Below are 25727 nucleotides of genomic sequence, written 5' to 3' on the forward strand. Positions count from 1 at the left end.
TCATGGACCTATTATTAGCCTTTTTCTTCTCCAATATATATATATTTTTTTCTCATCAATAATCACCTCTGAGTTCTTCTTTTTCAAAAAACGTGTTTGGAAAAATGGTGTCAGCTTTTCTGTATTGCTTTCACTGGACGAAATGAAGATCAGTCTGTTTGTTGAATGCGCTCAGAGAACTCTGCATGCTGCCTTCTTCATCTATACGACTAGCATGTTGCACCAGCTCACTGCCAGTGAGCTAGAGACTGAGTTTCATCAGAGGTGTATATACTTTAAAAATGATGTAATAATTTTTTAAACTGCCATAGCAACAAAGAATGTACTCAGTAGGAATTCATACTTTCTGCTAGATAGGCTCTGAATGCTTCACCTCATAGGAGCCCAAACATTGAAGGTGGTTTTGGTGTTGTTTTAATTTAAAAGGGGATAGAAAAAACGGACATTATTAATGCTTAAAGGCAAGCATAACTACAGTTCTGCTGACCTCCTGCAGGAGGAGGGCGGAAGATATCCATCTTCATCTCTTTAGGTACTGTGCCAGTGTTTGCTTTTTCACAGGGCTGGCAAAGCAAAGGATGATTCTGCAGGGCACGCGCCTTCCTGCTTCCCACCACATCGTCCTTCTTACTTCCATCAGCATGAATAGAAAGAAGCATCTGGCCTCTGATTAACTCACCAATAAAATGTGAACGCAACGCTAAGTCCAGTGTCACCCTAACGATGATCAGAAGTACAATTAAAACAAACCCACAGATGCTCTGGTTATGCATCTGTTTTGGATCCTGGCCAGAACAAACTAATGGCTGTGCCGAAAGTTGTGAAGCTCTTCACGATAAAATCAACCCCATAAAATGTTATAATTAATGATTTCACTCTAACATCCTTGGCAGCCTTTAATTTATTGTTTCGGGTATGTTTTCTGCTCAGCTGGAAAGCCTGTTTCTGTATTGTTCGTCTTCCATCTCTGCTCCTGGGGTTCTGTGTTCCCCCACCTCCCTTGTATCTGATGCAGGGACAGTGAGCCAGATCCATGCAGACAGATAACTATTGAAAGATGTAAAGCTGCAACTTTCTTTTCCCTCTCCCGGTTAACTTGAAAATATCATTTTTCTAGATTTCTTCTACATTTTCCTACTTGTGGATCCATGAACCTTCATCTCTCTCAAAAATACTCTCAGGATGAGAAAGCTGCACGTTGCTCAGTTAAAAAAAAAAAAAATTGCTCGTAGTGGCGCTGAAATATTTGTGGAATTGTTTGTCATCTGTCATCTGTTTGTCACCAGCTTCAGTGAAGCTGAAACATCTGCATGAGTGTTCAAGACTCATGCAGAATGCCCTCGGGAGCCAGCTCTGTCCTAGAGAAGCCTTGTCAGGATGCTGCTGGGCCAGCCCTTGGGCAGTTGTCCCCTGCTGTGTACTGCTGGGGGACCTGGGGCATGTTTAGTGCAGCTACGTGGCTCTTAGGACATGGGGGCCCCAATGATTTTCCCCTCCGCCCTGCCAGTGAGGAGGAGTGGATGGAGCTGCTGGTCACTGAGTGCTTGTAGAGCTGCTGCTGAGAACACGGACTTGGCTCTTTGAGTGCTGAGGACCACTAGGAAGCAATGGGACCCACCTGCCCCAATCGAGCAAGAGCATCTTTGCCAACAGGGAATGAACAGGAGGAATTAGGGGTGAGGGTGGACTTGTGTGTCTACGGTCTCATGGGGTCATGGAGGCACGGTGGGATGGCTCACAGGGCTGCAGTGCTCCACGGGTGGATGTGGGCTCAGAGGGAAGGCCTGGTAGCACAGAGGGATGTGGTGAGCCAGCCTGGAGCTCATGGCTGGGAGCAGAGCAGGCCAGTGTGGGCCGGGCCGTGCTGGGCATCTGCTGCGGGCCTATGGATGGTAGGGAGAGTATCTAGAAAATTCCTTGAACTTTTCATTTTTAAAGCTCTTGCCACTTCCCTCCAATCTGGAGGTGACAGTTTTCAATTCCGATCTCTGCTCCAAAGTATTTTTGGAGAGTGAACAAAAACGATGTAGGCATCTTTGTGCAAAACGGCTGCCATAAAAGCATTCGTTTGCCGCGACAGATTTTTTTTGGCAGCCAGCTACTGAACAGCTCTGAGGCCTCGCTGCAGATGCCCAGAAGCGCTGGTAAAATCCTTCTCTATTTATCAGCGGTTCGAGTAATGTTTGGAGCAGTCAGAGGCCCAGAGTGCTGGATAACCTGCAGGCAGCGGTGAAAGGACAGCGCTGGCCCTCAGGGACCTGCCAGCACTCATAGCTGTGTCCAGGGCTGAGCAGGGTGCGATGTCAGCGTGCTGGCAACCCATGGAATTGAGGCTGGAGGCGAGGCCCTTTGCTGCTAGCCTTTGGCACGCATGGAAAGAACTAGGAGGGGAGACTGCGCTCCCAGCACTGCAGCCCCTGTGCCCTCTGCTTTGTGTCTCTGCTTCAGCCTCGGGGGTGAGAATGATTCAGGGGAGCCAGACAGTATTGCAAAAAAAGCAGCTTTAATGTGAAAAATAAGTGTGTTTGGAGGCACTTGTGGTCATCACTGCTGCTGGTGGTTAGCAGCGGCCCAGGAAGCGCTCAGCATTAGACAGCAAGGTGGGCTGTACTGAGCTATTATTTCCCATTGTGGTACCCGATGTTAACACGGAGCTGAGAGAAGTGCTGGTCTTTGTTGGAGCTTTTGGATTAAAAAGACTCCATCGCCGTGTATAAGAAATCCACCATCACGCGGCCTTTCAACTGCTGAATTAGAAGAGTAAGAAATGCCTTTATTTATCGCGGCCTTTCCCTCCGGGCTGTTCTTATTTAGCCGCATTAAAACGGAATGGATTTGGGCGTAAAAGACGACAGCTCCTTTTCACGGCCTCTCCGCTTTTGCGGTGGCTGGTCAATGCGTTTCTCTAAAGCTTCGCTCTCTCCAGTGGAACGATTTTCCGAGGATTTAAGAGAGCGGCGGGTGAGCGTGAAAATCCAATGTTCATTCCGCCGTGAGGAAACTCTTCGACGCGCAGGTGTGGCGAGATGGGAGCGGCTGAGGCACCACCCGCGCCCGCGGGGAAGCGAGCTCAGCCAAGCCGCGTAGCCGCGTTTCATTCTTCGCCGCCGAGCCGCGTCACGTCACCGCTCCCCGTAAGCGGCACGGACGGACGGATCGTCAAGCGTCGTTCCCGAACCGCCCGCCGGGCAGCTCGACCCGGAGCCCGCGCCTCTCTCAGCGGACGCGCGGCGCCGCGCTCGGCCCGAGCCGGGAGCCCGGCAGNTATTTTTTTCCTTCTGCAATATCCCTGGACCGTTTTCTGTAAGCTAGAGTTCTTGCAAATATTTCCCTGTTTTTAAATGTTCCTGAAGCATCTCTAACACTTTGACAGAGCTGCTGCCTCTCACACTGAATGGCTTGCAATTTTGTCAGAAGAAGGCAGAGCTCAGGGGTACCAGAGCAAGCCTGCAATGCTGCCCACCAGCACGCCTCAGCTCTGCTGTTCAGGCAATGCTGCTGAGAATTCTACTGACAATTTTCACATAACTCAAAAAATGGCACTAGGATTTGTTACAGGAAGCACCTGAGCATCTCCTGAGACCAAGGTTACCTCCTGAAAGGAATGGAGATGCAATAACTTGTTTAAAGCTGTGCAGCAGAAATAATGGGCCTGGGTATTACCCTAGGCCAGTGTCAATTTCTGACTCGTTCAGCCTCTTTGTGATGTGATTTCTTTACAGCGCTTTCTCGTCTAGAAACAAGGGTGCTAGACCAGAGGAGGAGGCATAAATGGAACAAAACCTGCTAAATTTGGTATCCACATACCTGTTGTGCTCCTTAGGAGAAGCAGTTCCCTTGCTTGTACCTTGGAATGTTTAGTGAAAGCATTCTGTAGGTAACGTTATAGTTTTATAGAGAGCAATCCAATTCTTTTAGTCTGAAATATCTCTTCACATTTTTAAGAAGGAGCCAAATAAGGGGGAAAACAAGATGTCCAATACAACGTTTGTTTGCTCTGTCTGTTTTCTGTGAGAAGCTATGAGAACTAAACTATACGCTCTACATGTTTGACATTAGTTCACTTTATGGGAGTTGGCACTGCAGAGAGTATACATTTGTAGGCATATACTTGCACAAAATCTGCTTCACACAGACTACTGATTTAGATGTCTAATTTAGGAGCACAGGCTCTCTCTGTAGTCACTAGAGTCTATATTAACATCTTGGAATTACCCCTGAAAGAACGCACCTTTCTCTATTGAGTGCAGAGCGACCTGGGGCTCCTAATTCAGGCACGCAGGTCCTGTGCCCAGTGTGTTAGCCTTGTACAAACCATACCCTGCTCAAGCCCTGCACGCTTCTCATGTGCTGAGCAGGGCAGAGACCTCTTTGCACAGACCTTGCTGTGAACCTGCTTTCACTGAGCAAGGAGGCGAGGGTCTTTGCCAGATGTTGCCAGATCATAGCCTTGTCAAGGGCAGGGGACAGCTTGGTCAGCCTCGAAGTCAAGAAACTTTCACAGGAGCAAACCTCCTCACTGAGAGTAAATGGCTGGAGTGCGCTGGGGGAACTGGCAGAGAGCAGAGCAGCTTTTGGACAGAGGGGTGTGCATCCTTGGCAGGCCCCTGCTGGACGTGGCCTGCTCCAGAGGGTCAGCATGGCTGTGGCACCTTCTCACCTCACCTTGAGGGTGAGGGAAGAAGTGGAGATGATTAAATCAGTGACCGAAGGTGCCCGCAAAACCCCTGGCCTCTTCATCTGCCTCTGTCAAGGGCTCTTCCTGTGACCCTGCACAAGTTGCCGGGCTCTTGCTCAGCCTCCACTTCTTGCGAGGAGAATGATTTTATTTACAGGAGGTGATGTCACAACAGTGTTGTGAGGGGATGTGACTCAATGTTTGTATAATGCTTTGAAGACGAAGAGTGCTAAGTATTGTTATTTGGGATGGCAACAAAATAAAACAAAATATGTTCAGTGCAGCTATTCAAGCCAAATCCATTTTCAGTTAATCTTCCAAGCAGGAATTCAAAATCAAAGTAAAAAGCCCTGCCAACTGGAACTTTACAGCTCGATGGGAAAGTATGAAAGGGAATTAATTGGGTTTTAAATAGTTGTAACTGTATTGTGATGCAGCACGATCTGGAGTGCTCAGCTGCTGCTGGTTGCCAGTTGGTTTGGAACTGGGATTGCTCAAGGGAATCTTTTTTTGCAGAAAAGAAAAATAGTTGGGCCATCATGCACAGTGTACTCTATAGACTGACAGGAACTGCCTCTGTGCTCTCGATGAAAACATGTGCTTTTTCCACTTCGTGCTGCTTTTTTTCACTAATGCAAAAACAGTGGAAGATGTGGAAAGCAACAGAATTGCCCAACACCACCACAGAGCACCTCATGGGGACTGTCTCCCCTCCCAGAAAGCTCGGACCTTGGTACTGCCCCAAAGGGCTGTGCAGGCCAAGGCAGGGAGAGAGCCCTGACTGGGGCAGCTTCAGGGCCACGTTCCATTGCTTCTCTCTGTGGGCTGGTCTCAGCTCCTGCTGCTGGTTCAGTCCTGCACGGGGCTGTTGCAGGCACATCTTCCTTTCGATCGGGGTTTTTAGTAAGCAGACGCTGTTTACTAATGATGCAGTAGACAAGAATGTGCTCCCTGGCTTTGCCAGCCTTTGTGCTCTTTGTGATGCCTTGTATCATCCCTTACCTCAGTTTTGGGAACTCGGAAATTATTGTACTGAATCATACTAGCTGTTCGGCATTGCAGAAGCAGTGGTTGGCGTGGCTGACCTAAAATCCCATGAAGGACAGCTGTGCTTCAAAATTATTTCCACCTCATTACCAGTGTTTTAAAATATGATGGCAAACCCTGTTAGAAATACCTGTTTAAAGCAAGGTCTCCATAAAATGGGCATAACAACGCACTCACTTCCTGGGAGCTTTGCTAAGTCCAGATAATTTGCAGATGACTTTCAAGCCCTGTACTGAAATTAGCAAAGTTCCGCTACTGTTAACTGCCAAAGACTTGCTTCTTAGAAGGAAAAGTCTGTGTGCATTGGCTTCACATTTTTCACCTGATGTTCAAAGGGGCTTGAACGCGGCTCTCAGCCTCTTGTGTTTGGTGGGGTTTGTCAATGTGAAGTGCCCTTATAAGTGGGCTATTTACTGCTTTCTTGCTTTCACTGCATGCAGTGTTTTCTAGCTAAGACATACTGTTTGGATTTTCCTGTTCTGTGCAGAGGTATGTCCTCGAATCCTATTTTTTGTTTTCTTAATACTTTTGAAGTTACTTGGTCCTAAAATATGACTCTCAGTAAACATTTCAGCACTTTAATTTGGCTTAAATTTTACACTTCAATATTCAAGTTCCAAAATAGTTTTATGAGCAAATAAAAAAGATGATGGCTCTGGAAACATTTCCTTTCAATATCTTTGACTTCTGCTAAGCTATATACACAAGAAGCTGCCTTATAAACAGCTTTATATTGCACTCTATTGCCAGTCATTGGAAAAACATGCCGTAATGGGTTGCAAATGGCATAATGTTATGTGCCATGGTTTCTGCAGCCAGAATGAAAAAGATCATTGGAAAGATATCATGTTGATAAGAGCAGGCATAGAGAAAATAACTTTAAATCTAAAGTCTCTTTATCACAAGTAATAGAACAAAGGAAAAATTACAGATATTTTCTCTTCTCAGAAACAACCTGAGCCAACAGCACTTTGCTTGCTGAAATGCTTCCTCTCTCATATTCCAAGTAAAAGTTGTATTCCTTTAAAGCTGTGTTTGCTGCTGTTTCTTTGCATATATCATTTTTCTTACCTTTGCAAAGCAGATTCTCTCCGAGAATCCATTAATTAGCTGTCAGATGACAGTAAAGATCATACATTCACAAACACTGAGTGGACAGAGCGGTCCTGAAACACCCACAGCAAACGTTCATTAGTCGAGGTCTGGCAGCATTATAAATGCAGCCCAGGACTGACAGTTTTTTCCCTTTTTGGAGAAAAAAACTATGTCATCAGTCAGATGCTTATGTTTTACTGTGAAGTGTAAAAGTAACATAGCAATTTAAAATCATGTCACGGAAGCCCTATGCCCAGCAAACACTGTTCTAGCTTTTCAGTTTTGGCTCTCTGAAGTGTTCCGAGTGCTGAAGGTGTGTCTGACCCTGAGCACAGAGTGCTGTCCCAGAGGGCTGGTCTTGCAGGCCGCCCGTGCTTTGAACTTCCCTGCTTCAGTGCAGAACACATTGGAGTCCACTTTGCAGGAGAAAGCTTGCTCAGAGTGCTGTGAGAAGGCCTTGAGAGAAGGGGTGGAAGATGAGAGAGGCAACAGCTGCAGTCTTGCTGGGGTGGATCCACTGCATTCTGCCCTTGCTCTTCTGTCCCTGTTGTGTGGTATCTCACAAAATCTTGGTAACAAAAAAATCACGGAGCACACAAGGTGGCAGGCTCCCTGACTGCACAGTCGGGGTGGGTGGCAAAACTGAAAATCGCAGACTCATGAAAAGATATACATCTTTTCCAATTATTATCTTGGCAATCTTGACTTTTCAGGTGCTTTCTGGAACACATCCAGAAGCTCAGGAGACCTGGTTCCACATGGTGCAGCTTCTTACATCCATCGAAAGGAGACTCACCCCGTAAAACTCCACCTGAAAAGTTCTGTCGGAAGACAAAGCACGATTAACTGAGGAACATATGTGGCTCCTTTGTGTCAGCAGTGTTGCTGGTGTCAGCTGTGTGACAGTCATACAGTTTAATTCAGGCAAGGCGCACTGATGTGTGCAATTTTATTTCAGCTTGTTCTTCCTTGCAGACCTAATGGGCTCACTCAGCCCCACAAGCCTAAACAAGCCCGTAGCGCTTCTGCCAGCGGTTGTGGGCAGAGATCCCTGTGTAGGTGCTATGGATTTATAGAATGAATTGTCTGGTCCTACAGTAATCTAGCTACTGCGTGCAGTAAAACATTTTACCTAGAGGGGCATTCTGTTGTTACTGCCTTCCTTTCAGAAAGGTGATGACCGAGACAGAAGGATCTCATTTTCGTGCACAATGGAGAGCATACGATGGCTATCACATACGGTTCTGGCTTTCCTGGCACTTATTTTATCAGCTTAGGAACTGTCTGTCAGCAGAGGGACCGGGCTTTTCCGAAAACGTGGGCAAGTTCTTTCTTCAGCACTGGGTGAGGCTAGTAATTGTGGGACCCAGTTTGATTTTATTTCTTATTTCGATTGTATATGAACACGCCTGTGTGAGAGGAAGAGAGAGGAAGGCCTGGCGAAGTTTTCTCACGGATGGCACTAACAGGCAGAGAGGCCATGGCGAGATGGGCGGTGTCAGTCCTTCCCTGCCTCTGCCGCGACTGCCCGCAGCAGAATCACTTCAGCGACCCTCACACTGCGGGATGCTGATGTGTGGGATGCTGCCCGTCATGCCTGCACACACCTACAGCGCGGAAGGGCGTACAGAGGAGGAACCCTACAAAATGGACGTTGATTTTTGCATGTGTCAGGGTCACCAGCTCCAGCCGAGGCACCGACCGCTCTCTGGAGCGAGCAGGGCTGAGCGCTGCCGGCCCGAGGGACACCCGTGGCAAGGCGCGGCTTCCCCCTGCCAGGACACGCACGGCAGCCCGAAGGCCGTCCGCCATTTGCCCTTGGAAGATCCAAAGAAGCAATGCCTGAGGTGAAGCCCCTTTGTTTTGTGGAGATCAAAGAGGAGGAGGAAGGCTGCGGGCGGCAGCTGCCTGCGCGCGTACGTGTGTGCGCACGGAGGCGGGGGCCGCTGCCAGGCTCTCCCGCCGCTGCCCGCCCTCACGCGGGCGCTGCACCGGGCCCGTTCCCACCGCGCTCCGCCTGGGCGCGGGCGCCACCTGCCGGCCGAGCCGCGGCACCGCCGCCTCTGCCTGTTCCACCGCCCGTCCCTGCGTCGGGTTGAAGTGACTTTTGAGTTACGTGCTAAAAATGCCAAGGCATGAGTGAGGTTTGTTTTTTTAACGCAGGGTCGCTAAAGAACGGCTCCTCAAAATTCACTGAGCTGACTGAGGTCACTCCGTACGTCTCACGCAGTCCCTCTCACGGACAGGCGAGGCTGCTGTGCAATTGCTTCTCTCATTTCTGAGGAGCGGTAGGAAGGAGACTGTCGTCATTGCTAAGGAGCTGCTGCGGCCTCCCACTGTGCTGCCCCAGTGCATGGTAATGCTGCCTTCCTCCTCAGCGGGGTTTGAGGCAGAACAGCTCCGATGTGACTCTGGGCAGCCTGGTCTAGTGACTGGCAGCCCCAAGGGGGTTGAAACTAAAGAATCTTTAAGGTCCTTTTAAACCCAGGTCTTTCTATGATTCTACGATATCTTTGCAACATGCAAACTGAAATTTCCTCACTCCCCTCTGCTTGCAGAGGCTGCTGAGAGAGGGCATTGCTAGGAAAGTGTACAATAGGAAATCATGTCTACTCCTGTTAAGTAGTTTTCTTGTTCTAGCATCTTGTTTTGTTGTATCACCAGCGCTAAGTACCTGTCTTTGGTGACCAGCAATAGAACCCAAGGGAACAGCATGAAAGTGCAACCGACGCAGTGTCAGGCCGGGAATCAGGAAAAGGTTCTTCACCAGAGGGTGAGCACTCACTGGAACAGCCTCTCCAGGGCAGTGGCCATGGCACCAAGCTTGCTGGAGTTCAAGGAGCACCTGGACAACGCTCTCAGACATATAGTCTGATCTTTGGGTGCTGTGTGGAGCCCGGAGTTGGGCTCAATGATCCTCAGTATATGCACTTCCAGCCTCTATGGGGCAGGGTTTCGCTGGCCTTTCCTTCTGATGCAGTCCTTGCTATAGGTCCCCCTGCTTGGCTGCTTCTAGACTGGATTACTACGAAGTGGAATAACATGCAACTTTGCCTCTTAACCACCCTTCTGCCAAAACATTTTTCCGTGCCGGAGATGTTCCTGCTGTTTTCATCGTAGCATTAAACTTGTAGCGCTTAGGGCACAGCACTGCCAGCTGAAATCCTTCCCTCCACAGCTGACTTGCAAGTGTGTAGTCTGGCCTTCATCTTAGCATAAGCAGATGCTTATATAGGTTGCTTTACAAGTACACAATTCAGTGCCACCATCAAATTTCTAGTCAATAAATGATTTCCCAGAAGCAAGCAATCAGTGGTAACAAAACGTATCCTTGAAGCAGTTTTGAGTACAGAAACCTGAGCCTGAGCATGGCTTTGTTGAGTAACAAGATGAAAAGAGCAGAATCAGCTTTTAAGATCAAAGATACGTTTCCTTGTTCTACACATACATACCCTGCGGTATGGGATGAGGATGTGTGATGTCATGAAGAGCAGCACACCAGGCCCCATCTGTTGGCATTTTCCACAAGGAAAACCACCATCTCCAGGCAGAACTGTTCTGTAATAAATAATAAATCCAAAAGAAAACTGTGTAGTTCAGAGCAATGTATTGTCCTGGGAAAGAGCATCTATTTACAGCAGACCAAAAAAAATTTTTTTTTTTTTCTCCAAGGGAACATATTGAATGAACTATATTCTCCAGGTAATGGACAAAAATGTTCTTTATTATGAAAACTTTATGCTCTTTCATGAGCATTAATAATTCCAGGGGTATGTGGGTGGGAGAGCAGGAGGATGGAAATGATAAATGGAAAAGCAAAATGGGAGAGGTATGAAGCTGTAATTTCATATGAAATATTTGTCCGTGTGATACCTCTTTCCTTTAGAACTGTTCGATAAAGAGAAATGCTTTGCATTTCCTGCAGCCCTCAGGTTTTCATTGCTCTTTAAGAGTAGCTCTACTTAAAGGCAGTGAGATGATGGCTTACAGGAGCCTTTCTTTATCCAGGTGATGGACTGTGTGAACAGCAATGGAATTTTCCTCTTGCTCTGGGCCGGTGCTTGAATTTTATCTAAAAATTATCTTGTAGGCTGAGAACACTGCTCGTCTCCAGTGCTCATTTATTCTCTAGCATCTGTCCCAAACTTAATGAGATTGGACAGATTTCCTAGCTCTTTAGGTTTATTTTCCTGTGCCTTGGAAACTGGATGGCTTTCCGTCATTACCTTCTTCACAGGTCACAGAGCAATAGTAGCAGCAGTGGTCGCTGCATGCACAAGTGGGCCCAGGTGAGCTCGTGGGTGGGCTCCACATCAGAGCAATCCTTCCATCTTGCAACTGCCTGGAAAACTCTGCCATTAAATCTCATTGTAGGAACCAAACATTTCAGCTGTCAGGGTTCTTTCTCAAGGTTTAACACCTTTCAGTAATTTCTTTTAAAAAAAGTACTACCAGTCCTTCCATCGTGAATTATCAGTAATGACTTTATTTTTTATTTCAACTGATTTGTATCACTGCTGCAATTGCAAACTATTTCTTATGGTCTTAAGGATTTAAGGCTGTCCTGCTAGTGAGACTTACCAATGAGAACTTCTGTTCAGGGCCCAGAAAACTTTATTAGCACTGAATAAACACAGTTCTTCTTTCCACAGTGTGCACAGAAACGCTTTTTGATTGAAACTTGTATTCAACATTACACAGATTTATGTCTGAAAATAAAATGTAACGAGCTTGAAACTTTGCTATGTGGGTCTCACAAGCTAGCTTCCCTCTAAATTGAAGAAATAGGTCATTTTGAAGAATAATGATAAAAAGCATAATTAGCACAGGGAGGAATATTTGCAGCCCCATTAGTCAGAAGGAAATGGTATAATAAGCAAGATTAAAATCCACAGTGGCCTTTCCGGTTAGAAATTTGTGAGCATGTGAGTAACTAAAGTGGGAAAAAGCTGCTAATTGAATTGTTAGAGCTTTGTTCAGCAGGGTTTGGGGGGAGTTCTGTTGGCTTTTGTGAGTGGGCTCCCCTGTCCTTGTCACCTCCACCTGCATGCTGGAGGTGTCGGATCTCTATTTATGTAAAAAGGAAAGCACCAGAAGTGTGCTGTTGATGTCATTGATGGGAAACGTGTAACTAACACCAAAAAAAAAAAAAAAAAAAAAAGGAAGAGTGGATACCAGTTGCTCAGAAGCTTTTACAGTGAGAGAAAGAGTTAAGGCATGGGAAGGCATTTAAAAGAAGTAACTGCATCAGGCTGGAGAAATGCTTTTGTCCTTCTGCACTTAGAAGTTCAAGTGCAATTCTTGACAGTTACCTGGGGGCACCTGAAAAATATTCTGCGAGGAATCTCCAGCTGGGCGATCTGCATTGGTCCAGAAAGAAAGGCAGAGAACCGCAGAGTGTGGGGAGCCCCAGCCTGCACGTCCACGCTGCAATCGGAATTAATTTTCATTTAGCAAGGCGTGCAGAACAGCAAGAGGACATGGGGAGGGCAGTGACGGGGAAGCATCAGTGGGGAAAACCTGTGCTGCAGATACTCGTTGTGAAGAAAACTCAAATGCACTTAGCGGTGAGCTGAGGGACGTTTCACCTTGTTGTAGGCTGCGGATGGCAGCTAGTGTACAGCGGTGCTCATAGCGTTGGAGGTCACTTTGTTTGGTTTGAGTATCTGAACGCCTCTGGTAACTCCTGGAAAATCCAACAGGAAAACCCCAACCAAACAAAAAAAAAAAACCAGAATGTTTCCCTTCTCAAAAAGATCAATCCATCAGCCACAAAAACAGCAGATGCTGGAAGGAAGTAATTCTAACTGCAAGATTGAAATTGGCAGCAGAGGAGCATGAGTTGCCAAAACGCGCCTTTGTTTTGTTGTTTCTGAGAGCCTCAGTTCCTGCTAATGGAAGACTTCTGCGTTTGGCCCCTGTGCAGATGTCATTTCTTGCAGAGCGGACGGGGTAGTTTAGAACTCCGTTCCTGGTTGGTAATAAGTGGTGTGGGATCCTTTGTTACACATCAGTGCAAATAAAGAGGAAGCGTTTTGTGAATGTAGTGGTCAGAGGAGAGCAATTGAAATGTTAATTTTAAACATATGCCATTCTCATGCATTGATTTTTAAATTCATGTTATCCACTAATTAGCTAATGCCTACGAAGTGCTTTGAAGATAGAAAATGCTTTAAATGCTATGCACTATCACAACTACTACACAACTTATCTCCTAGGTTTATTTGGTTTTTGTACATTTTAATTAGATTCTTGAGATGTAAAGTGGAGAATATGATTTGGGCCCAAATGCTGTCCTCAGGATCCTGGTGAAACGAACACCTGCAATGCCCATTTGCACAGGTGAGAAGATGCTCTTGTTTACCTGAGTGGGCTCCTGAATCTTCCTGTCAGTCCTACATGAAGGGGAGCATCTGATGGCTTCCCTCTGCCTTCGCCTTATCCTTCTCTGAGAACAAGGCAGGCCACATCCAGCCTGGCCTAGCTATGGCATTTGTACCGAAGGCTGTGTTACAGTGCTAAGGAGTGATTTATGGCCTTGGAGAACTAGAAACAAGGAGTTCATAGCACAGAGATGAGGAGAGTCCCAGTCTCCTTGTGGGGTCAGCACATTTCTGTCACCCTTTGAAGAAGAGGAGCTGGCTTTAAACCAGTAGTATCTCTGACAGTGTCTGCTTTGCAGTTTTTCTTTTTTCTTTCCATGCAGAAATGACAAAACCTGCTGACCTTGTCTTTCATTCTTGCCCGTGGTTCAGAAAGTTATAGGGTAAACAACTTTCTATTCAGCCATATTTATTGAGTTAGAAGTAACTACTTTGGAGGGAAACATCAAGATCCTGTTGGGAGAAAACCTCTGGGAGTTTTCCCTTTCAATTTGGTCCAAACCACTGCTCTGCTCCCCTACCAACATCAGGGACTTTCTGAGCTTGTGTACATTTGTACATGATTTACTTCCAAAAGCAATTGGACAGCTGGCAAAGCTTCCCCTGCTTGTTTGCAACTAGTCCCTCTGTTCTGCCTTTTTCAGAATGTTTTGGTTTTAGTGCTTATAAGACACCCCCCACCATAAAAAAAAAAGGCATTACAGTTTAAAAAAGGAGAAAGTTTGCTCTTATTATAAGACACATTTATCAGAGTTTAATCAGCTGGGGTACTCTGATGTATCGGTAACTTGCAAAACTCCCTAACATCATTACATTTTTGGCACTAGAAAGAGGTTCTTACCACTTGTGTTACTGGAACTGGAAGGGGATTCCATTTGAAAGTAGGTTACGTGATTTATTTTTTTTCCTTAATTATTTCGTATTAACTGTTTCCCTCTTCTGCTGGTTTATGTCTTTGTGCACATGGCAGCCTGCTTCTAGTAAGAGATCAGAAATCAGATTTGAGAAGGTTGAAATCCTTTGTTTAAACCCTGGATGAATGCTTGTTATGTCAGCCTAGGAAATCAAGATCCTGGATTAGATCCTCTTTTATTTCACGTGGTGCTGCACTTGCACGAATTCCCCATGCAGTCATCTTGCTTTGTGTGCATTATTTATTTAATGCTACAAACAAAAAATACTCATCCCCTGAAGAACCTGTTTTGCTTTGGCCTCTCGTATTTCCTTGTCGGAACAATGGTTTATCCTGGAGCCTAGCAGTTTATCTTCAGAAGCCCTTGCCCTTGGCAATTGCCATACGTCAGCTGTGACAAAATGTACAGCAGTTTGTTTCTCCTTCCTTTCTGCTCCCTTTGTATCCCAAATATTGCAGTGTATGTCATCCCTAATTGCTGGCAATTGGCTGAGGTTGGCAATACTTTGCTGGCAGTTGTGAAGCGATGGTTTGTGCAATACTTAAGCTAAATGTTTCTTCCTCAGAATCTTTTCCAAATTATCCCCCTCTCCGTCTTACCTCTGTTTTGTTTGAAGTTTTTACCTGGGCTGTCATGCCTGTGGCTATGCAAACCGTACGCTGTGATTGTCTCTGCCAATGAGTTTCTGCTCTGCTATATACAAAACAAAAAATCCCCCTCAAAACCAACCAACCACCCAACATCACACTTACATCACAGAAACGCGGTGCTGTGTAGAACGTTGTGACGGGGCACGTAATGGTAAGCTAGCACTAGATAGAATAGTTCTCTCACCTAATATATTGAGCACAGCTTAATTAAATATGTAATGGATTTGCTCTCTGAGAGGAATCAGCAGGATAACTAAAGAGTTTGTGCATAGAGATGGAAGCTGCGGACGAAGGTGATCTGTGGGGATCACGACTCATTCAATAACCTCGGGAGTGGCGTGTCCAATTACTTCCTTCCACGCGTGGTAGTGCGTGCACTGATGCACACGTGTGCATTTCAGCAGCCCCAAGGCCAGTAAAGAACTTCAAAGTCTTATTGTGTGACATGATGGTAAAGGCGAAGCCGATGGCTGTTGGCTGACCTGGCAGTGCTGCTGGAAGTTGGTACATCCTTTGATACTTTTACAGAATCAGAACAGAAGGTGGAGAGAAGATAGAGTTGGCAGTTTTACCTCTAGCTGCAGCTCGCAGCTTCACCTGCCATTGTGATCACTGGGATAGCTTCATGGACCTATTATTAGCCTNTTTTTTTCTGGCTTTTTTTTTTTTTTTTTCCCCCTCCCCTTTCTCCCTCTCCCCCGGGGAAGTTTGCTCCTCGGGCCGTGGCCGGCTTTCCTCCACGCCCTTCCCTCCTCCTCTCTGCCGCGATCCTCCGAGGTTTCCCCCGGCCCGCAGCATGGCCAAAGTGGCGGCGGAAAGTTGCGGGACGGCGCCGGCCGAGGACTTGTCCAAGGTGTCGGACGAGGAGCTGCTCCAGTGGAGCAAGGAGGAGCTGATCCGCAGCCTCCGCCGCGCCGAGGCCGAGAAGATGAGCGCGATGCTGGACCACAGCAACCTGATCCGCGAGGTGAACCGCCGCCTCCAGCTGCACCTCGGCGAGATCCGCGGCCTGAAGGTACGGCTCGGCCGGCCGGGGAACGCCGCTCCGTCACCTGCGTGCCGGGCCGCGCCCAGCCGGGTGGAGCGACGCGTCCCCGTGGAAGGGCGTGGGGAAGAAAGCGACGTGCGGAGCTCCGGGCCGGCGGGACCCGGCTGTGCCCGCTCGGCGCTGCCGGCGCGTTGGGAGGCGGCTTCGTGCGAGCCGGCCGTTCGGCTGGAGGCTGCTCGGGAGCGTCCCGTAGCTCGCAGCTCCGCTCCTGCCGCTGCCGGCTGCGCCCGGGGCCGCCCTTGGCTGTAAGGCGCGTCCCGGCTCCGTTAAACCCTTGGTTGGGTGAGAGCCGTGATCCCCAGCGCTTCCTTCTCCTTGTCCGAGGGCTGGGCAGGCGGTGCGGCTGCTTGCGGGAGATCACCGCGATGTAGCACGCAGCGCTGTGTTAGAGACCCAGAGTGGTGTCTTGCAGGAGGGACGGCTCAAAAGCAGCTTCTGTCGTGTTGTTTCGGGAAGTGAAGTTGTTCCCAGAAATTCCTTTGGAGTTGAAGGGAAGGAGATGCCCAAATGCAGGGTGGGCTTTGCGTTATTACAGGAGAGAATATGAGCAGAAGGTCCCTGAATTGCAGAACGGCTCCGGTCAAGTAAATTATTGTAAAGCATCTTCAGTAGTTGTGCGACACGAGCTAAATTGTGTGTGGGGGGAAGGCTGGTCCTGTCCCTTCGTTTTCCTGTTCTACGAAGTGTAGTGTCCCTTCCACCTTTTGAGGACATGCGGTGTCCTGGGCAGGAGACCTCTCTGTGACAGTGCATGAGGGCAAGCGGACGGGACCTTTGTGATGCAGGTTAACTTAGAACAGCAGTGCCTTCCTCCTTGCTACACATGGAGGTGCTGTGCCGTCCCATGGGTTTACCTGCCTGATGAGGAACAAGCCAGACCAACGTGTGCAGGAAGGAACGCTGAGTTCCCCTCTTGACGTTTAATTTCCACCATTCGTTCAGATGTCTTAGCTGGAATTTCTGAAGGGAATTTGGGAGAACGAGGACTGATGCCCTGCCTTGGTGCCTGAGCCTCTCCTCTGTCCCGTAAGAAAGAGCAGGGCCCTGAGGAGCAGGGATGCCCACACTCAGTGCGTGGGTGTCTCCTGCTTCTGCTTGAGCACTTAAAATGTTCTACAGAAGAAGGAATAAACACGGAGTTAAGAGAAAGATAAAACATGGCCACAAGCCAGTTTAGTAACGCTAGGAACACGAAATAGTGACAATATTTCCTTTGGCACGTTATTCTGCTACAGCCGTCGCTTGAACGCTTTTGCTTCGGAGCATTTGCTTCAGGTGCTTCCTCGCTTGGAGAAGGATGTGGAATCACACACTTGGGTTGGGAATGAAAATCTGTTAAGGCTCATAGGTTCATTTCAGAGTGGTCGAGGAGTGCTGGTAAGCCGGTGACTGATGAGGTTTGCTTATGCAAATCTGGATTGAAATCAAAACTCAACTATCTTAAATCTCTAACACGCTCACTTTCATATGCGAATACGTTCTAAAGAATAGACAGCATAAGCATTAATTAAGTGGGATTACAATTTCTGATATACTTTAGTCTTATTCAGCAGTACCTTGCAGGTGAATATTTCTCAAGGGAGTGAGATCCCCATGAGAGAGCTTATGATCTTTGCCCTGTTTGGGAACGAAGCTATTCTGATATTTAGGATGAACACAAATTGAACACCGGAAACTTTTGTACCATCTCAGAATTGAGCTTTTGAACCCTTGAAACGTATTATTTGCTGGGGAGCAGCTCCGTTTGTTTGGAGCATGATGCTGTTGTTGTATGCCAGATCCACACGTGTGGTTATTTCTGCCTTGCTGGAGTGCTTAAATGATGGGTTCACGGCAGTGCTCTTTGCTGGCTTGTATCATGGTGATGGTGTAACACTGATTCTTTTAGACACTTCTCAGTCATGATTATCTTTCTTTTAAAGGATATCAATCAGAAGCTGCAGGAAGACAACCAAGAACTGAGAGACCTGTGCTGCTTTCTGGATGACGACAGGCAGAAGGGCAAGAGGGTGTCCCGTGAGTGGCAGAGACTGGGCAGATACAGCGCTAGTGTTATGCACAAAGAGGTTGCCTTGTACTTACAGAAGCTAAAGGAATTGGAAGTGAGACAAGAAGAAGTGGTCAAGGAAAACCTGGAGCTGAAGGAATTGTGTGTGCTGCTGGATGAGGAGAAGGGTGGTGGAGCAGGCAGCCGGAGCTCTATTGACAGCCAAATCAGCCTGTGCCAATTAACTGCGACGAGTGCTTACATTAGAGATGTCGGGGATGGGAGTAGCACTTCTAGCACGGGAAGCACAGACAGTCCGGATCATCACAAACATCATCCAAGTACGAGCCCAGAACATCTTCATAAAGCTCGGGGTGAGGGAAGCCCTGAGCACCAGAAGCACAGGAGTGTCAGCCCCGAGCACCTCCAGAAGCCTAGGAGTTCGGGCAGTCCTGATCATCACCTGAAAGGACCGAGTCCAGAACATCAGAAAACCATTGTCAAAGCACCCGAGCAACAAAAGCACAGCAGTAGCAGTCCAGAAACTCTCCCAAAGCACGTTTTGAGTAGTAGCCCTGAACACTTTCAAAAGCAGAGGCCTGGCAGTAGCCCTGAGCATCAAAAGCACAGCAGCGGCAGCCCAGATCATCTTCAAAAGCACACGCAGAGTGGAAGTACAGAACATCTCCACAAAGTGAGGGGCACGAGCCCTGAGCACCTCAAAAAGCACTATGGAGGGAGCCCAGAGCATCTCAAGCATCTCAGCGGAGGCAGCAGAGAAGGTACCCTCAGGAGACAAGTGACAGATGACCTGTCCCCTCACCACAGAAGTATATACAATGGAATGAATGGTGGGTCAATAAACGTAGTGAGAGCTCACTTTGAAAATTACTAAGGTAGTTTCACTTCTGTTTTGGCTGGTTATGGAAACAAAGGAGTATTTTTCTTATGTGAAATGGAAGGCAAGAGGTCTGGTGTCAGCGTTATTCCTGTAGCAAGCAAATTAATTGGAGTATACCTCTTTATCTTTATGTCCAGTAGGTGTTGGGTGGTTTAAAAAAGCAGAGAAACGAATGTCGAGTGCTTGTCTATAAGGTATAAAGAAATAGCTCTTGCTCTTAATCCTGCTCCATGGAAGGAAGCTGTCCCTAGATAAATTTGTTTACATCCGTTAGAGAGCAGTTGTGTATGTTTCTTGTCCTGCCTATATTTGAGTCATTGCTGTGGAGCTGAATGTCTCCAGTTTCTCTTCCACCTTCCTAACCTAGCCTGCCTGGAGCTCTAAGGATAATAAAATCTTCTGTTTACTGATGGCAGGCTTCTTATATCTTTTTTTAATAAGCCTTAGAAAAGAACCCAAATGAAGCGTGAGGCTCAATATAAATGAATCAGTACTTTCTAAAACTTCTCAAAGCCTTGTGTTTGCATGTGTTTAATTATAACAAGTTAAAAAATTAGGGATGATCTCAGAGTTTTTTTTTGTGGGTGTTGTTATTGCTGCACTTAATAAAGTTAGCCAACAAACAGTGCAGCTTCCAAGAGCTGTGTATTCCCACTGATTGCAATTAACTACTTCATAAGACAGGCACAACCTCAGTATTTTGAGAGACAATCAGTTATGACGCTATTGAAATGAATGACGTACAGCAAATGAAACGATTAAAACAAAGTTGAAGCATCCTACGGTGCTGCTGGAAGAACTTTTTACAGACTTGGTGGAATTTCTGCGTTCTGCCCCATTTTCTTTGCGCTCCGAGATGTTTTCGTAAAGGAAATCAGCATCTTGTGTACGTGAAAGCCCATTTCTCGGACCTTTACACTTAGATCTGAAGTCAAGTTCTGAAGTGAGGATTTTGGTCTCGGATGTAGTTCACACGTTTCCATCTTAGAAGCAGCTGGAAGAAGTTGTGTTGACACCGGTGGAAGTGAACGCTTGTTGGATCTGCTTGAGAGATGGAGTGAGCCCCGAGCTGGGTGCCACCCTCATCACTTATGTTCCTCTCTCGCATCTGTCCATTTATCTATGATGATGATCTTTACTGAAGGCATTCTGTAAGTTAACCTGCTCTGTAGGGACAGATCCAGATTACTTACAGTGAAATGGATGTACTTGACAGGGCTGACAAACCCCACAGTGGTAAGTGTTAGAGGCTTCTCATTAATTTTTCAAACGTTTTAAAGTGATTAGTAAGAAGAGTGCTTGACAACTTTGTGAAGATGTGTAATGCATACGTTATAAAAGTTGGTCTTTATGAAACTTCCTTCTAAATACTGTGTTTCTTTCATCATTCAGTTCTTTGTGTTTAAAATGAGTAAATTGACTTGGCTGGGAGTAGAGTGAACTATGGAACCTCAAATACCAAACCTCAAAGTTGCCTTTCTCATACTAATGTCCATCAGTCTAGTCACTGGTAAGGCAGAAAGATGACATAAGGTTTTAAGGATGTATTTTTAAACTCATTCACGGACAAAGATGTGGTTTTTCTGCTCCCAGCATGGTGGGCTTTTTATGTTATTTGTTTTGCCCAAATGGTCTTGCTGAGTGCTCAGCCACTTTCCTATTAGTAATAAGGCTGTTACGTTAAACCTGAGATGACTGGTGTCCATTATAGAGTGTATTCCAATGATCTGTAGCTTGGCCTTGAGCCATGAGGAGCTAGAGATGGCAGCTGCTGATCTAGGAGTCTGTTTATTGACTTTAATCAGAGTTTTGCCCGTCCTGCACTTAATATAGTCATTTTTGCAGAGGACTTGGCTCACCAGTAAACTGTCAAATGTCTCCTCTTTCATGTTTATGTAACTTGATGCAAGCATGGAGTGGCTGTTGGCTATGAGGTTTACTTCTGACATTGGTTTGGCCTTGGGCTCACTTTGGGTGGTGGTTACACGTGACAGCTTTGCTCTGAGGGACGTGCCCTGAGCTTCAGGAAGATGCTTGGTCTTCACATTTGGGCTGAGTTGGGCAGCTCTGGGTTTTGGTTCTGTCAGCTGCTGTAAACGTGGGGAAGGGCAAGTGATGTGAAAGTGGTCAAAGCACTGGCCATGATCACTTGTTGTCATTGCAGAAGTAATGTGGACGTTCTGTGTGTACGCCTGTATTTTGCATCTGCTGTAAGGAATGGTGAGACTGTGGGAAATATGGGGTGGCAATTCTGACGAGCAGTATACAAGGATGCTACTTTGGGTTCTTACCTCCAAATCATAGGGTATATATACTGTCACTTTGTTTAAACCTGTTTTATTAAAACTTGGACTGTAGCTAGCTAGGAGGGGTGTGATGTCCCATCTGTTCGATTATTATTTCAGGTCACTTCTGATCTTATTGTGCTACTCGTGTACTGGCAGTTGTTGCAGCAAGAGTGAATGAAGTGTTTGTGATCATGAACGATCCTAAATGATGAATGCTAACATCTTCTGACTTACTGGTAAACATACAAAGTAATGTAATCAGTACTGACCAGCCTCAGTATAGATGACTAGCTCGTCTCTGCTGGTCTTACCTTCTCCTCTTGAGCACGGTTTGGAGTTATTCCTCTGCACGTTGGATCTCGCTCTACAAAGTACTATGCTGTCTGCCTGAAATTGCTGTTCCTAACTGGAAAGCATGCACGCAGACAGCCTGGCTATTTTAGTTTTACTGCACACTGCTTTACAGGACGTGGCACGTGCATTAATTGTTTTGGCCTCGTGCATGCTTTAAGCTGTCATGTGGCACACAGGAAGCTGCTGCAGGTCAGGAACATCTTTGGTCCTTAGGAACAGCTGAAGGAGCAGAGAATGAGGTGATGATTTCTGTCACAATTCTTCTCACTTTCTATTCTCAAGAGTTTGATCTTGTTTTTTTTTTTTCTTGTATGACGTATCAAGAAAAACTGTAAAGACTTGGGAATCTTTTATATAAAAGGTGTGTGTGTGTACATATATACAAATAACTTACTCCAGTGTTCTACATATCTGAAATGTGCCCCCTCTTTCCTTGGAGTGACAGAAGATGGGGTCTGAAAGCTACTTTTTCAATTAACAAACATCAAGCCAAACTTATGTATTATGTTTTTCCAAGGCTCCAACCAAAAGAAACATGATGATGAAACTGCGATGGCTCTCAGATGCTCTGGTTAATGAGCACAGAGGTATTTGGGACAGACACTGAGTTTGGAAGAGAAAATGCCCGTGGTATTAAATAAATGAAATTAGACTGTACTTATGCTGTAGAATAACACGTAAGTCTTTAACTGACACAGAAACCTGGGGTGAAAGTGCCTCTATAGAAATTAATGTCACTTCAGCATTTGCAGTCTAAGTGGTGTTTTTTATCTTAAGCAATTTATTGTGGACTTTCTATTTTAAGAATTCCTTTGTTTTACCCTAGGCTTTGACTTCTGTGTGCAAAGAAAATATCAGAAGGCTTTCATACGTGCTTTTTGCTTCCTGCTGAGGTTATTAATGAGGAGCTGTAAAAGTGCTGACTAACACTGCACGCTGCTGGAGGTATGAGGGCTCTCAGGGAGCAAATGCAGCAGCACCTCAGTTGAGCAAGAGTATTTGGAAGTTTAAGCTCAGCTTCAATCTTGAGCAATTCCTGCTATAGATGTGCTTCTTAGGAGGAAAACACAATAAGAAAGCATCTTTATTTTGCTTTTCTAAGTAAAAAGAGAAAATCACGGTATCTCTTTAGAGGGAGAAACCTTGCAGTGATGTTACTGATACAAATGATACCCTTCCCATGGAAATAGCTCACGTGGTGCTGGCCAAACAGTGAAATGCTGTCATGTTTGCTCGCGTTCTTTTCTTCCAGTTGAAATGGAAGTGATTTGCCTGTCCAGAATGGCAGTGTGCAGCACGGCGTGTGGAACTTGAGCTTTCCCAGTGGCACCCGCTCCCGTACAGCAGCCAACTGAAGCCTGATGCAGCATTGCTTGCTCTTGAGAGCAGCCTGATGTGTAAGCAAAGGCTGCAGGATTGGTGGGATTTTTTTTTTTTTGCTTGTCAGTACGAATTAATCTACTGCTTATTTGGGGCATTAATTTCAAGCATAGAGCTCTGAGTCTCTTGTATCAATGGGAGTCTTTCAGTTGAATTCCATAGGTTTTACATCAGACTTGGGAATCAGCTTTAGTTATTGCACACTGTAAGAGAATATGTATGTATGTGATTAGAGCACGCTGTATTTATTACCAAACTCATTTTTGTGGCGTTATTTGTCAGGCTGAAAATGTGACTTGTAATACCAACAATGGTAACTCTACAGGCTAGGGCTGCCTGTAGAGGTTCATTTCTGTCCCTGTCTATGCTAGATGGGCACATGTGGAGTCATCACGAGGGGGTTTTATATTCCTTCTTGGATGGCATATCCTGCAGAGCAGATGACCCTTTTGCAGTAAGGGGTTGCTCCTAGTTCACTGGGGGCCGTGATCCTGCCACTATGAGTCCCAAGGTATTTGCCTCTACATCAGCAGGAGAATCATCAGGAGCTTGGGAAGCAGTTAGTGCTGCCTGCCTGAAATAGGTGGGCAGATTTCATTCTGTTTGTAAGTGCCAGAATGGAGAAGCCTCATTTTAAAGACCTGTGTAAGTCCTTGCTTGGGGAGAGTGCCTCATCTAACAGAGGCCCACGTGCAGCTTTGAGCTCTGATTTTGCCATGGTAAAATAAGTTTTTAAAAATATTACACTGGTTACATTGCGAAATCCTTCGATCTCTGGCAGTTCTAACACAGAGTTAGAATACTATGATAGTTCTTAGTAAGTGCTGTTTGTTCAGCTACTTCAGCCTCATAGGATATACTGTGTGTACAATCAAAGGCAGTCCTGTTTTGTTTCTTTTTTTTCCTGTGCTATCTATAAATTGAATGTTTGCTTTTGAGATATATCACATTTCTTTAGGGAGCTAGTGATGGAGAGTTGTTGCAGGCTGTGTAGGTATTGGGGCTGACTGGGTTCGTAACTTGAGGAGAGTATAATGTGGGGTTTGGCTTTGTGCTGCCAGTGACACCCTGTGTTATGGACAGTGAGGCATTCCCAGTTAGAACATATTTCTTTACTGAGAGATGACACAGCTTTGTGTACATGAGGAAATGCTGCTAGTAATGGAATGTCATTGATTTCTGAGCTATTAAGTCCTGTCTTAATCAGTAAACTTCAGCACAACGTGTCTTGGGACTGATTGTCACATACATATTTACTGAAAGAACGTTAAGAATCACCTTAAGTAATGATCTTCATATAAATCTTGCCTGCATTTGCTTCTTGAATAGCTGGCAAGCGGGCTCCATTCAGAGAGGCAAAACTGCAGCCCTCAATTGTGAATTCTGTTCCTCAGTGCAGAAGGAAGCGTATCTTAACCTCTGGCAGCCAGACTGGTCAAGAGTTTCCATCTGAGTTACGTGGTGGTTGTGGGAGGACTGGTGTCACTGCAACCTCCCACTTGAAGTAGAGGAGTCCACTGTGTACCCCTCAGTGTTACTGACTGTCTGAAGACAACTGTGGTATTAAGCAGTAGTAAAGAAAAAAATGATTGAGCGTTGTGCTGAAGGATTTGGAGAAGTGTTTTAATAGGATGCTCAATCATAACTGAACTCTTCAGCCACAGTGGCAGATCTAGGCAGGCTCCCACTGCTGTGAAACGATGTGGAGCCCAACAGCAGGCAAAGCCCTGAGAAACATCACAGGATTTGTCTGGTTTAAGACAAACATCAGCTTCTCTTAGGAGGAGCTGAGAACAGGCTTCACTCAGGTGTTTTGTTCCATTGCTGTTAATGGCAAGAGCTTTTGTTGGTCTTCATCTAAAACAGCCAGCCCCGATTCCTTCTGGGGGAAAGAGGATGAAATGCTGTTTGCAGCAATGGGCTGATCCAGTATAGCAATTTCTTGTTTTGTTAAGGTTATTGTTCTTTTGTACAGAGACACAATTTTTTTTCCCCATACACTCACTTGCCAACTGTGGCTTGTGAGATTGCTCAAGAACTTAATAATTTGGTTTTCACCTTTACCGCAAACCTCAAGTAATGTGAAGGGTTTCAGTAATGTTTGATTCCTTCATGAATGCAAATTAAAAATCTCCTATAACACGGGGACAAACACCAAAGAAAATAAGAATAGAGAAAGATCAGCACAGAGGAGGTGTTGGACAGTAGGCCTCAAAGACAGTGAGATACATCAGTGATAACAGTAAGCTGGTTCTGAGGGAATTAATTATACAAGTATAACATGGGGGGAAGGATGTATACTCAAGTATTGTTAAAATAAACATGCAAACAAAAGAAATTCCATATCATGGTGACACCAGTCTGTGCACACTTAGTATTTTTGTAAATCTTCTTAAGTGCTTTTAATTCTGCAAGCTACACATAAAAAAAATGGTGGGATTGTGATTTGAGATCTGCACATGAGCATTTGGGGATGCACGGCATGACAATGTTTGCAGATCTATTGACTGCAAATGAGAAGGCTCATCTCAAGATAACAGCTGTCCTAAAAGATGAACAGTTGGTGAAGCCTGTGAATAACAAGGAGACTGAGTTCAGCTTGTTGGTTCTGCTGTAAAACTTGGATTGTTCTGTATGTTCTTGGTGAGAGGAGGGAGCCAGCAGTTACGCACTCGGGTCCTTCAGCAAGTAAATGTTTCTTAACCCTTTATTTTTCCCTCTGCATAATTTGGGTGAACTTTACTGTGAGTTAGTATGGCTGTTCTGTCATCATTTCTCCCCTCCATAACCTGAGGAGGTTCATTATACTGATTTGAAAACGTTCCTATCATTTTTTTTTTAAAGGGGCTATTCGAACTAACCTAATACAGCAGCATCGAGGCCCTGTCGTGAGTAATAGCCAGAGGATCACAGTGAGCCAGGTGGTAAGCAACAACACTGAGAGTTCTCTTTTCTTGGTACCTTCTCAAGGCTACCCAAATTATTCCAGAGCTTTCGTATCT

The 25727-nt window shown here is 45.9% G+C and overlaps 1 protein-coding gene across 6 annotated transcripts in view; it reads left to right on the plus strand.

Moving 5' to 3' along the window:
* CCDC85A (coiled-coil domain containing 85A) overlaps positions 15419 to 25727 on the plus strand; it is a 64090-nt gene continuing 53781 nt past the window's right edge. For 5 of the 6 annotated variants that reach the window (XM_021391667.1, XM_021391664.1, XM_021391665.1 and 2 more), the window contains exons 1-2: positions 15419 to 15782; positions 17738 to 18653. In XM_021391667.1, the coding sequence (XP_021247342.1) occupies positions 15564 to 15782; positions 17738 to 18653 (1135 nt within the window). In that variant the 5' untranslated portion in view covers positions 15419 to 15563. Of the gene's footprint in view, positions 15783 to 17737; positions 19940 to 25727 lie in introns of all 6 variants that reach the window. The other variant, XR_002436835.1, reaches the window with a different exon arrangement.

Source organism: Numida meleagris, chromosome 3 (genome assembly GCF_002078875.1).
Source record: "Numida meleagris isolate 19003 breed g44 Domestic line chromosome 3, NumMel1.0, whole genome shotgun sequence".
Classification (NCBI taxonomy): Eukaryota; Metazoa; Chordata; class Aves; order Galliformes; family Numididae; genus Numida; species Numida meleagris.